The sequence below is a fragment of the Vanacampus margaritifer genome, chromosome 6, assembly GCF_051991255.1.
Source record: "Vanacampus margaritifer isolate UIUO_Vmar chromosome 6, RoL_Vmar_1.0, whole genome shotgun sequence".
NCBI classification, from domain to species: Eukaryota; Metazoa; Chordata; class Actinopteri; order Syngnathiformes; family Syngnathidae; genus Vanacampus; species Vanacampus margaritifer.
The window spans coordinates 15,336,024-15,349,822 of record NC_135437.1 but is presented as its reverse complement, the minus strand read 5'-3'; the positions used below and the strand labels follow the sequence as shown (position 1 = coordinate 15,349,822).

Below are 13,799 nucleotides of genomic sequence, written 5' to 3'. Positions count from 1 at the left end.
TGGCGCCTCTCAATCATTTTTTTTCCCCCATGGTGTTTTTCCACTAGAGCAAGATGTTCCCACTGTGTGGAGGAAGGAGCGCATCTCCTTCCGGGATGAGCCTGCGCGGCGTAGCAGCGGCTGGGGTGGCGGGAAGAAAAGACGGGAAGTAAAACACTGATGCATCTTTTGTTCCAAACAACACAAAAAAACACATAGAACTTTGCTGCTGGGCTTCGTAATGCATTTTAGCATATCTATCCTGAAGTCCAAACACCTGCAGGCGCTTACTTTGAGTATTGCAGGCTAAACAAACAATTTGAACACAGCACGGTTCGTATCGGCTCACTTGCCGTTTTGCCTTTCTTAAGCTTGGACAAAGTCCAGTTTTGGAAGTGCAAATCCTGATGTGTCTTGTGTTAAGTTGAAGCACTTAGTTAGCCATTGCCAGGCTAGCCTTATAGTTGCACTTATTATGGAATATTATGTTGAGAGCCAATAAAAAGATGAGTTGTGTTACATGTCAAGTTATTAAATTTTGCCGCCATGCTCCGCCCACACACGGTGACAACAGCTCAAATATTTCATAGTTCAGCGTTGTACGTACAGTTTACAATAGGTGGCAATTTGATAAAAGTTGGTTTTTGAAGGACACCTGAAAAATGGTCAGCTTCAAACAAAATGGCTGCCTTCCTCTGTCTTTTCAGTATTTAAACAAAAAAAAAATCTGAGTCAAAAAAGTTTTCCAGTTCACCATAACGTCTTCAAATTTGGTCACTAAATCACTAATCATTTTTTTTAAGACCCATAGAAAAATGAACAAAGTGACTCTAAAATAGCCTCTGTAATTAAACAATTTTCAACAAAGGAAGTCGGCCATTTTGGTTTGAAGAGGCCATTTTGGTGGTCTACTCTCCAATGATGATCTCGTTCTACAGATTTTGCTCGATTGCTACCAGCTTTAAAGCATGTATACTCAACAAATGGATGACCCCCCCCCGAAAAAAACCTAGCTTTAGCCATGACGTAGACTACTTGGCAGCGAAGTTTGATGACTCGCCATTGGTTCAGGAATGAACGATAGAATTATTTGAAAATTTAGCCACCAAAGATAGCTTTCACCTCGCATGAAATTTGGTAACCATACCTGAAAAGACAAAGATCTGCCATTTGGTTTGAAGTGGCCATTTTAGTGATTCAGAAATAAACATTATTCCTACAGATTTTGTCCAAGTGCTACCAAATTTAATGCACAAGCACCAGACAGATGGATGACAGTTTGGTTCACTGAGTGTAGGAGAAGCTTGGTGGCAGATTTTATAACTTGCCCCAAAAAATGGAAACTATTAGCTATTGCTAATTAACCTCTTCATTATTATTTAAATGAACGGTGCAATTTAAATCAAGTCAAATAAAACTGCCAGCGAATGCGATTCCAAAATGGAAGTTCGCCCTTTCTTTTTTCGCAGTCGCCGAGGAAAGAGCCCGAGAAACCCGAAGCGGTGTCGAGGGGATAACGTGGCGCGCTAGCAGAAACCGTGGGTAAAACGTCCAAGCTAATTGGTGGCTCTAATAAGGGCTGCAGGATGTTTTTCTACAAATTGAATTTAAAAAAGAATGTTCGCCGAGTGGTGTCCTGACTCCGCTTGGTTGAACAGCTCGTGTCAGGTATTTGTTGACCTTTAGCCCACTTTACATGAACCAAGTTGTAAACATATGCTTTCAAATAGTATCAACTGTTTTGTTTCTTTTTGCTGGCAAAAGAAGTCAAAAAATTCTGTTGATTGAAAAAACTTTGGTCAAGTGGGTTATACGGACCTGGGCCTTGGTAAATAGTAGTGATCTAGTAAGAAGATGACAATTGTTGGTGTTGTAATATCGCAATATTTTGCTGGCAACAGGGATTGTGCACTCTAAAAACAGTTGGGTCCAAAGTAACCCAATTATGGATCGATCCACTTTATGGATCAATTTGACCCAACTTTCTGGGTTGTTTTATACAAAATGACCCAATTTTTGACCCAAGTAAAGGATTAGTATTTATGAGTTGTTTTACACTAAACGACCCATTTCTTGACTCAAAGTAGAGGATCGGTCCATGTTTGACTGATAATTGGGTTATTTTTCGACCCAACAGTTTTTACAGTGTGCGATGCTAATATCGGAGGAAGAAAACATTGACGATATATCACAAATCAATATCAAAATGTAACGCCACTTTAAAATGTAATAAATTGACAGTAAGTGAATTTATTGTAAATTTTACACTATAAAAATACTTGATGTCGTTTGGTAATACAATTCAACCGTTTTTGGCATTGTTAATTAATTTTGCCGACCGTATCATGATATGGTGATTGCGTGATATATCGCAGGAAGAAAACATTGACTAAATACCAATAGCCAAGTGTATGTATGTAGTATTTAGAGCTTTGTCAACAGAATTGCATTTTCATTTTGCTATTAACAACAACTTCAAATTAAATGTTTTAAAGTGCACCTTCTATTATATTTGTCATTAATGTTAACAATTACATTGGGTGCCACAGAATTCGCCAAAATCAAAAATATACTGTTAAGAGCCTAAAAGAAAAAACAACAACAAGCCTACTACGTACATTATTTTTGAATGATCTTTTTTGAAAGTTGTCTCCTGACCAACCCCGAGCGACGTGGTCCGCGTCGGTACTAAAATCGGCAGAAAGCTCAGTGAACTTTTCACATTCTCCTCCTCAGCATGGCGCAGCCGCCACACTCGCTCACTTTAGAAGTCCAATAAGACCCTCGCCCCCCCCCACTCTTCCGTCTACCGATGTTTATTTGGACTTTTCTTCGTGTGGCACCGCACAGACCCCGGGGTAGCGCTGACCCCAGAAAGACACTTACCATCACAACATTGCAATTTGATATCACAATTCATATTTATGTGATGTTATGGACGTGATTTTTCACAGATACTACTAAATGTTTTTTTGTTTTGAAAGTACTTTTACAAAGTCAAACCCCCCAAAAAATATACTTTTTTTGTCACTCTTGATGAAAATTTTTATTTAAAAGAATATTTATAAAACATGTACTGAAATTATTATAATCAGAAAGAGACTTACCATCAATTCATATTTATGTGATGTTATTGATGTGATTTTTCACAGATACTACTAAATGTTTTTGCTTTGAAAGTACTTTTACAAAATCAACCCCCCCCCCCCCCCCCAAAAAAAATATACTTTTTTTTTGTCACTCTTGATGAAAAATTGTATTTAAAAGAAATTATTATAATCAAAATATTCTTCTGTGGGTAATTTTTTACATCGACATCTGCAGTTTGTACAATTATTGATGAAATTACTGTGTATGTCACATCTTTATACACAAGGACACTGACTGCATTTTTTTTTTAAATTTTATATTTATTAAATAAACATACTGGGATATTAAGGAAATATTTATTTATTTTTCCTACAAAATAATATATTTCTATTCTACCATCAAAATGTGTGTTTATATTCTAAAAGTGAAGTAAATAGTAAGTCATTCGGAGTTTGAATCACACTCTTAGGATAGTACCAAAACTGCAAACTTTAGAAATCGGGCCTTTTGTTACATATTTGTGTTTGTCGTTTCACGAGCAGATTGTTTGTGTGGTTCGGTTCGATGTGGACTGGGCCGTCAGTGGGAGGAGTACTGAGAAAAAGAGAGAGAGAGTAGAGAAGGGAGTGTGGTTGTTGTTGATGTCTGTGTGGTGCCGGTGGTGGTGCTGGTGGGGCGGGGGTTCTCTTGGAAGACTTTTGGGGGGGTCTATAAAGTCGTGCCGCCGCTGCGATGACCGCTGCACTCACGATGATGATGATGGACTTCATGGAGGACAAGTTCGGCCTCAAGAACCAGGCCATGAAGGCCGCGGACTACTTCATGGAACCGGCAATGGAGAGTCTGGACGGCGGCGTGTACTTCGCCAAGTCTCCCCCGAAATGCGCGCAGGCCTTCGGCGAACACCGCGCTTCGCCTCGCTCGGACCAGCACGGTAAATTAATTTATTTTTATTTTTTTTAATTCTCGGTAAAATGCCTTGATTAAATGTATAAACATAAGCATTAGCTCGTTCGTTAAAATAAAAAATGGTATGTAATTCTAAAAAAATGCAGTTTTGTTGGTGACTCCCAGGCGGCTACGGCGCGGCCAAAGCGGAAGAGCTGACCGGCTCCGCGGCGTCGTGTTGCCGCCGCGGCGACGAAGCGGACGAGGCGGCGGACAAGGGCGACGACAAGGTGACGAGCAGCAAGAAGCGACGCCACCGGACCACCTTCAGCAGCGCGCAGCTCGACGAGCTGGAGAAGGTCTTCCAGAAGACGCACTACCCGGACGTGTACGTGCGCGAGCAGCTGGCCACGAGGACTGAGCTGACGGAGGCCAGGGTGCAGGTACGCACGCACGCGTACGCACGCACCTTAGCAACGTTAGCTTTAGGAGAATCCGCAGATAAATAAAGTTTATTATAGATTATTTGTGTTGACATGTTGGGCCTGTAATTCATGCATTAGATACGCCAAAGACATATTAGCAGTGTGTTAGTTAAAAAAAAAAAAGATTATTATTATTATTATTATTATTATTGTTTACATGCAAAGTGTAATTCAAAACAAATGTAGTCAGGCTACTCGGAAAATGTAAAAATAAATAGGTAATTTTAGCAATTTACTTCCAAACTTTAAATTAGCCTATAGTCAATTTATATTATTCATTGTGATTATTCTTCTTATTTCGGTTTACGTGTTTGATGTATAATTCAAATACATAATTCAGGCAATAATTCAAGTCACAATTGTAGCTACGTATTTTTCAATGTCTTTTTCAATTCGTTACTTTCTTACTTTGTTTGACGTGTAACTCAAAACAAATGAAATCAACCCTCTGCAAACGTTTCAAAATAAATCATTATTTCAATGTCTTTTCAATTAAAAAGTTGATTTCTTCAGGTTTTTTGTTTTGTTTCGTTTTGTTTGTTTTTACATATTTTCCGATGTCTTTCCACTTTAGGGTCTTGCTTTATTTAAAAAAAAAAAGAAGAAGTTTGTTTTGTTTATGTTTGATGCGTAACTCAGAACAAATGAAATCAGGCTCAAATTTGGCAATTTTAAAGGTCTCTCAAATAACTACTTCATAATAATAAAAATAAGCTTCTGCTTCAAGCTTCTGGTAACACGCTAAAAGAAATCGTGGGCATCATAAATTATATACAACAGTCAAGTAGTATTTAGGATTATTCTTATTATAATGGGCATGTTTGACAAGTAATTCAAAAATGTAATCAAGTTTCTCCAAACTTTCAGGGCAAAAAAAGTGATTTTAACCACATATTTTCATGGTCTTGTCAATTAAAGCATTACTTTCCTTATTTTCATAATGATTAGTCAATTTCTTCTACGATTATTATTATGGACACGTTTGATATGTAATTCAAAACAAATCAGTCAAGACATTTTCATCTTTAACTGCATGCATAGCTCGATTACAATTATACCATCAATTTTTATTGTTTATTAATATCACTGAAGATTGTTGGTTCGCATTTTAAAACATTTATTATTACTTTATTTCCACCCCCATGATACTTAATATTATCATTCATAACATGTAATGTAAAACAATCAAAGCTCCTCCAAATGTCCCCAAAAAATAAAAATAAAAAATAGAGCCAAGAGTGTCAAGCTCCTCCAAACAACATTGAGAAGAATTTGTTCCACATGTTTATTTTTATTATTATTAATAATTTTTTATTATTATTAGCAGCATACGTGACCTCAAAATCTTCAAGCATCGTCAAGAGTCACCAGATTCAGAGAAAATCGTAACTTAAGCTAGATGTGATTCATGAGATGGGCAAAATTTCTTACTGCGATTGGAATTGGAACCCAAAAAGATTGTCATGAAACTTTTTCAGTTCAGGTTTTTTTTTTTAGTTAACTTAAGCTTTAATTACTTACGACTTTCTTAAATTGCTTACTAGTTATGACGTTGCTGATAAACGTGACCCATTATTGAATAAATATTTGGACAAACATTTAGAAAAATCATCAAATGTTCCAAATAAAATGTTAACTTTAGCTATGTATTTCAAATTCTTAGGTTTTCAAATTGATGAATGTTTGCAATATATATTTTTTTAATGATTTTTGTTTTCTGTTGCTATCTTAAAAAAAAATGTTTCAGAAGAAATCGAAACTAGCTTTATATTTCATTAAAAATAATACATTTTAAAAGTGTGGTGCGTTCAAAGATAAATCTTTAATTCATAGGTTTTTTTTGTGTTGTTTTTTTCATTCAAAACCCCAAAACGATTAATCAAACTTCTAGGCAATAATTGTACTCAAGTTTGACATGTTTTCGATTCTTTTTAACGATTATTTTCAAGTGTGTTTTGGTTGCAATTTAAATTCCAGCATTAACCTCAAATGTTCATAACTTAAGCTTCGTTTTTCAGTGTCTTATAATGTTGATGTTTAAAATCAACAAAAAAAAAAAAAAAAAATTTTTTATCATTAATATGGTTGACCTGAAGTTAAAACATTAGATTCTGAAGAAATTTTAACATCAGATATGTTTTCTGTAAAACATGTAACAAATTTAAATAAGTGTCTTAAATGTAATAGTTAATATATTATCAAAATTAATCAATTAAAGATTATCAAAAATTAAGACTTTATTTCTTATTTTTCAGTTAAATTCTTATGCTTACTATTGCTGTATACTTGACTGGGATTTCTAAACAGTGTGATCCTCACATATCAAACTTTTTTTTTTTATACTTCGGCTACGAATTTCAGAATCTCTTAAATGCATTAATTGCATTTGTTTGTTTTTCTTTAAAAAAAAAAAAATGCGTGTTTGACCTTAATTTAAAAATAAACACTGAGCATTGTTAAACGTTTATAGACATTAAAAAGAAATCTCAGCTAGAGTTACATATTTTTACTATTGTTACTTTTTATTGTGATCATTAATATAATTGTGGCATGTGTGTGCGTGTGTCAGGTGTGGTTCCAGAACAGAAGAGCCAAGTGGAGGAAGCGGGAACGTTACGGGCAAATCCAGCAAGCCAAAAACCACTTTGCCTCCGCCTACGACTTGTCCGTGCTGCCTCGCACTGACAGCTACGCGCAGGTACGAGCGTCCAACTCTTGACATTTTCAATACGCCAAAACAATAATGCGTCCACCACATATTATGAAGTGCACGTCAAGAAGACTGACCACCGATTAGAGACGTCACAGCAAACTGAAGAAATGACAAGTTTAAGCAGTCATAAAGACAGATGCTGATGTACGTGTTGAATTTATGACTTTTATTGTCAATAATTATGCGGTTAACCTTTTGTCAACACAACAGTAAAAATGTGACAAGGGATTTGTCAAACGTGAGGATTTTGGGGGGGCAAGTAAAGTTATATGTGCTTGATCATTGGAACAACCTTTTGCTACAAATGTCTGTTATTTAAAAAAAATAAAAAATTAAATTAAAGCTGATTTTTACCTAGAAAGAAAAATATATTAACTCATTCACTGCCATTGACGGCTATAGACGTCCAAAATACATTTAAACTATTTCTAGTAGTTTAACATTTTTTCCACTTTTGTTAACAAGAGTATGAAAACCTAGAATTTTTTTTGGGGTACATTTTAAATAGATATAGAATTTGTGATTAATCGTGAGTCAACTATTGAAGTCATGCGATTTAATTACAATTAAAAAAAAAAACACCTGACGCGGTAAAAAAAAGATTAATAAAAATTAGGGGCGTCAAGTAATTAATTGCATGACTTCACTAGTTAACCCAGGATTAATCACAACTTTTATATCTCTTCTAAATGTACAATAAAAACAATTCTAGGTTTTCATACTCTTGTTAATAAAAGTGGGAAAACATTTTAAACTAATAGAAATAGATCAAATTAATTTTTTACGTCTATAGCCATCAATGGCAGTGAATGAGTTAATATATTTTAAATACTTTTGTAGTTGTATGTTCTTTTTTTCATGCCTAAAATACTGTAAAAAAAAAAAAAAAGTAATTAGAACAAAAAAAAAGAGGTATCCACAACATTTTAGAAATCACAAAGAAAACAATCTCGAAAAGTAGTAATCAATTATTTTTGATTGGTTTTGAAAATATACTTGAAAGAACAACCACAAAATAAACAAGTATCAAGTCAAATATTAGTTTATTTAAGTATTGTATTATTAATGTATTTTTTAGTCGTGTAGGGCTTTATGCTCGATTATGAAGAAAATATTAGCCATGATTATTTTGGTAATAATTGAAATCACGATCAGGACGTTCATTTATTTTTTGGTACAAAACAAGGAAATGGTTAAACAGAAAAAATATTACAACAAATACAATTCTTTGAAACACTTTAATTATGCAACTTCCTTTGGAGCGAAACAAAATTTATTAAATTTGTTGTTTTAAAAATTTTTAAATGTGCAAAAAATAGTATTAATTCCCCCTTTTTTTTTAAGGATTATGCTTAATTTGTAATTGTGGAGTATAATAATTGAAATTGTAATTTAATTTCAATTAATTGCACAGCCATACCTTCTAGTAATTGTTATATTACTTGACTGGATGCATTCCATTTGTATGTCAATATTCGTTATTTTAAGGAAATCGCGCCCGGAACGCAATGCTAAATTTAATTAATAATTAGCTTGTCATTAGCATTTCCCATGCTAGCAGTTTCTAAAACAATTTGTTGTGTTGAAATCCACAATGTGTGTAATTATTTTTGTGGTGTTTAGTTTGACAGTAAACTCCAACTGGTGTGTCATTAAACATTTTAAAGCAGTTTTGGGAAAGGCAGAAGAATAAACGTCATACACTTGTGGCAGGCAACACGGTGCAGTCAGGGATCGTTTACAACGCAGGAATTTGCATATACACAGCGCCGTTCTGAATCGTTATTCTTCGATTGTTTTTTTATTTTTTATTATTATTATTGTGAAAAAGCCAAAATGGCCGTTTCTTAAGTCAAGGTAGGACCATATAAAATGAAGAACCTAATTTTTCCCTCCACTCATGACTCGTTCTTGTCCTACCAGATTCCAAACAACTTGTGGTCAGGCGGCCCTTCGGCCGGTCCTGTGGTGTCCCCTTGCATGCTGCCCCGAGGTTCGCCCCCCTGCGTGGCCTCCTACTCCCCGCGCTCGGCCTCCTCCGCCGCCGGCGACCACGGCCACGGCTACTTCCCCAACCAGCAGAACCAGTTCGGCCACGTCGCCCTCAACAACTTCTGCGGCGACCCGCTTCTCTCGCCGGCCGCCAACGGCCACCACGCCTTCGAGACCAAGCCCGAGTTCGAGAGGCGCTCGTCCAGCATCGCCGTGCTGCGCATGAAGGCCAAGGAGCACGCCGCCAATATCTCCTGGGCCATGTGATCCCGCTTCTAGAACATAAGACACTTTGAGTCGCTTCTAGAACCAAAGGAACACTTTTAAGGCGCAGGAATGAGGCAGACTACTGTTAGTGCACTAAAAACACTCTGTTGCCACCTCCTGGTGCTTTCATGTGTCTTCGGACTCTTGGTCACATGCTGACCCGCTTCTGGAACCAAACAAATTTTGACCCCTTCTAGAGCCCAAAAATTTGTTTTCAGTCTCGGGATTGAGGTGGACTCAATGCACATGAAGGCAATAAAAACAACGGTTGGGTGCACAACATGCACTCTCATGTTTTAATGGTCACACGTTGACCTACTTCTAGAGCCAAAGAAACTTTTATCCCATTCTAGAACCAAAGGATCACTTTTGAGCCTCAAGACTGAGGCGAACTCCAGTTAACGCACATGAAGGAAATATGAAAAACACGTGTTTGGAGGCACATGTGATAACACAGTGGGACATGCTGAAAGTCTTCTGCAACCTAGCAATTGCTGACTCGCTTCTAGAACCAAACAAACTTTGACTCGCTTCTACAACCAAAGAAACCACTTCTCGAGCCAAGGAGTGATATGGACCTACATGAAGGAAATAAAACCAATGCTCGGGTTCATGAAATGCACCCTCATGTTTTCTTGGTCACATACTGACCCACTAGGTCCGAAGAATCTTTACCTTGATTCTAGAACCAAAATAAATGCATTTGAGTGTCTGGAGTTAGGTAGACTCCAGATTATGCACATGAAGGCAGTTAAATAAAAATCACATTGTTGTTATCCCAGGTCTTGTGTTTGGAAATTGCTTAGTTTTTTCCATGGTCACATGCTGACCCGTTTCTAGAGCAAAAATAAACTTTGACCCACTTCTAGAACCAAAAAAACTATAGCACTTATGGAACAAAAAAAATTCAGATCCATTTCTGGAACAAAAAATATTGACTCACCACTGGAACCCTCCCACCCTCACCTTCAAATGCTGATCCACTTCTGGAAGTAAATAAAAGTAAACCTGCTTCTAGAATAATAATAAAAAAATAAGTGTCTTGCTTCTGGAACCCAAAATCCACGAGCACATTTATGGAACGTGAACTAAACAAAAAAGCATTGCTCCTCCTTTGGAGCCAACATATACTGACACATTTCTAGAAAAACATATTCTGCTTTTAGAACAGAAAAGCGCCACACTGACCAAGCCTCGCAAGTCACACCCACTTTCTTTTTAAGTGTGTCTCGATATGGATAGGCGTCCATAGACAGCGATTCGGCACCGGCCAAAGACAAGTCGGCCAATCAAATTTGTATATTTGCGTGACGTCGTCTTCGTGAGTAACGTCACTCTCTTTTAAAAAAAATATATATTTTTTTTCTTCCGCTCACACAAAGACGCACACATACAAACACGGTCTCCCAGGCTGGGAAGCGAACCCACTCCAACCTGCATCATAGGCAAGTAAGCCCAGCAACGTCACTCGTCACTCTTCAATTTTTTCCGCAACTACGACATAAATCGTTCACTACTGTCTCTCTTCGGCTAGTAGCGATGTTGGATTTTTACTCTGCGCAAAAAAAAAAAGACTCCCAACGAATCGCTTTTCTGACGTCACGTCCGCTCTTCGCTCATTGGTTCATTCCACTGTGTTAGTTCAGGTTTGCGGTCTTGATAGGGTGGTTGACCGGACTCACACAATTTCCAAGCTAACGCTCACCCACTTCTGGGACAAAAACAAAAACATGCCTTTGGAATAAAAACCCACGTCCCATTCTAGAATAACAACAAAAACACTTGCCCGCTGCCACACACACTGCTATTCTTTTGGAACTGAAAGAAGCACATCTTGAACCAAACAAATTATTCTCAAATTAGCTAACTAGCATAGCAATATCAATCGGAGTGACTTTGTGGCGTCTTTTTCTGCTTTTAGGCCAACCTGGCTGCCAGCTCGATTTTGTGTCAGTCACCACTCAGAAGTCTGATTGTTTGATTTTAATATTCAAATCAATGACAATCACTTCATCCCCAATGGGTGTGTGTGTGTGGTTGTTACTTCAGATAAGGAGGGTGGAGGTACACGAAGAAATGTTGTGTTAAGTGACAGTACATGAACGAAGCATTTTAGTCCACTAGATGGCAGCAGAGGAATGGCTATTATTTTTTGGTGGTATTTTCAAACTTTATTTTTATTTATTTAAATTTTTTTTTTTTTTTTACATCAAACACACTTAGTTAAAAATGTAGGCCTAAATTTTCATCAAAAACGTGGATGAAGCTTTATTCCTAAAACAATATATATTTAATTTAAAAATCTTCTATAATGATTAAAAGTATTTTTTTTCAAAAGCATATACGGATTAGAGAGAGAGGAAAAATAGCTGTAGAAAATACAATTGTTTTCATAAAAAAAAAAATCATGATTAACTATCTAAAAAAAAATGCAGTACTCTACTATCTTCAAATATAAAAAGGCTTGTTAACTCCCCCCCTTTGTATTATACACTGGACTAAACCATACACTAGATATTTTCTGTTTGGAATTTCATGTATAATTTGTTGTCATGTAATCAATATATAACAATCTTACACACAAATAAAGATTATTTTTGTGATGAAATCAGTAGAAAGGCAAGGCAAAGCAAACTTTACTTATAATGCACATTTCATGCACAAGTAACAACTAACTCGTGTGAGGACAAAGTGGACTTTGTTTCCCTCTGCTGGAGACGCAAACCAGCAGCAGTGAGAAACTTGACACGCGTTCATTCATTCCTCATTACTGTATGATTATATTAATGTTCATTCCATACATATTGATGTTCAGTATATTGTTACTTCATCAATGTGTAATTACTTTAAATATGAAGGCTCTGATTGAGCTTACTCGTACCCAAGTAGAAGCTTGTGGTTGCTTGCCACTGAATTTAAATGACCACAATAATGAAGACAGAACCTGATATAGTTGAAATTAAAGTACATTTAAATTCATATGTGGAGAATTCATGAAACAATACATGCATTATACAATATAAATATTATAAAGTAGGGATCATGTCCCAATCACATTTTTTCAAAAATGAGTCTTTTGATAGCAGTGATTGCCTCAAAAGGTTGTGCAAAAAAAATATATTAATAAATAAATAAATCTGAACATTTGATTGACAGACAGATTACTATGTGTTGATGTTGTATGTTGTTATAAGCACCAAACATGGCCTTTAACAAAACACTATAATCTTTCCAGGAACTGACCAAATCCACGTGCAGCCCCCGCGTGCGTCTTCTACTTATGAGTGATAATGAGCGGCGACAAGTCCTGCTGCACGTTCTACTCATCATCATCATCATCATCATCATCATCATGGAGATACATGCTCAGCAACACACGACATTGAGGTCCTAGGACAAGAGAGCTCGGTCCTCTGGAGACAAAACACACCAGATGAGACACGGCAAGAGGAAACTTGTGAGTTTGAGTGACACGTAAACACACATACAGTTTACACATGTACACACTTTTGTATACAAATGCGTATATATAATAACTAATGAACATATAACCCCCCCAAATTTTTTTTGTTTAGGACAAGTCTTTTTTTTGTTTTATCTAAAAAAGTGGTCTTTACAAATAATTGTAATATTTATTTTTATGGTTATATAATTATTATAAATTTTGTTTTGGATCATTGTACCTTTTTTTTTAATTTGACCATTTATGACGAAAACATCTTCTAACTAGCAGATTAACACTTTAGCATTTCACAATGGGTACTCCGGCAGGTCTCTGGCCAATGGTTTTCAGACTGAGTTTCGGGTTCGAATTTCAAATTTTGTGACGTCACGTGTGCAGTTAAATTTTTCAGCCAGAGGTGGCAGTAGCGATTCAAAATTAAGTTTTCTGCATTAAGCAGCTTTAACATTTTTTCAAGGACATAAATAAAAAAAAAATACAGAGAAAAAGTCATTTTCAAAGAAATCTGATTTTTTTTTAAGAAAATATGAGAATAGAGAGCTTGTAAGAATATACATATATATTTTAAATAATTTATTTTGTGAGAAATATAATATATATTGTTTTCAAAATATATAAAAAGAAATTTGAAAATAAAGTTCATTTTTTCTCATAAAAGTGCCTAATTGTAAGTGAAAAAAAAATTTTTGGGGAGAATGCCATCATTTTTTAAAGTTGTATGTTTTGTGAGAACATTTACAACTAAAGAACGTTCAAAAAATGATGTGCAGTGTGCACAGTTTGATACCACTAGTGGTTCCCGTACCAACACTTTGACAATCACTGCTCCATTTTATTGTATCATGTTCATGTTATCAGCAAACTGTTCACTAGTTTGAGGAGTTTGTTGGGTTTATTTTTAACATTTCTTTCTGCCTGACGT

General features: G+C 36.0%; 3 protein-coding genes across 8 annotated transcripts in view; all 3 read left to right on the top strand.

The window, feature by feature from the left end:
* The window catches only part of lrriq1 (leucine-rich repeats and IQ motif containing 1), a 38,611-nt gene extending 37,191 nt beyond the window's left edge, over positions 1-1,420 (top strand). For all 5 annotated transcript variants that reach the window (XR_013294541.1, XR_013294540.1, XM_077568763.1 and 2 more), the window contains one exon: positions 48-1,420. Coding sequence is in view for 2 of the 5 variants with exons in the window: in XM_077568763.1 (XP_077424889.1) it covers positions 48-160 (113 nt within the window). In the remaining 3 variants the exon portion in view is untranslated. The remainder of the gene's footprint in view (positions 1-47) is intronic.
* A 2,399-nt stretch (positions 1,421-3,819) lies between these two features.
* alx1 (ALX homeobox 1) lies at positions 3,820-10,190 on the top strand. Its single transcript, XM_077567300.1, has 4 exons — positions 3,820-4,003; positions 4,135-4,400; positions 7,012-7,140; positions 9,079-10,190. The coding sequence occupies exons 1-4, from the start codon at positions 3,820-3,822 to the stop codon at positions 9,412-9,414; spliced, it is 915 nt and encodes a 304-aa protein (XP_077423426.1). The 3' UTR covers positions 9,415-10,190.
* Positions 10,191-10,764: 574 nt separating this feature from the next.
* Positions 10,765-13,799, top strand: part of nts (neurotensin) — a 32,381-nt gene continuing 29,346 nt past the window's right edge. Inside the window, exons 1-2 of one of the 2 annotated variants that reach the window (XM_077569557.1) lie at positions 10,765-10,859; positions 12,650-12,871. The gene's annotated coding sequence lies outside the window, so the exon portion shown is untranslated. Of the gene's footprint in view, positions 10,864-12,649; positions 12,872-13,799 lie in introns of both variants that reach the window. The other variant, XM_077569559.1, reaches the window with a different exon arrangement.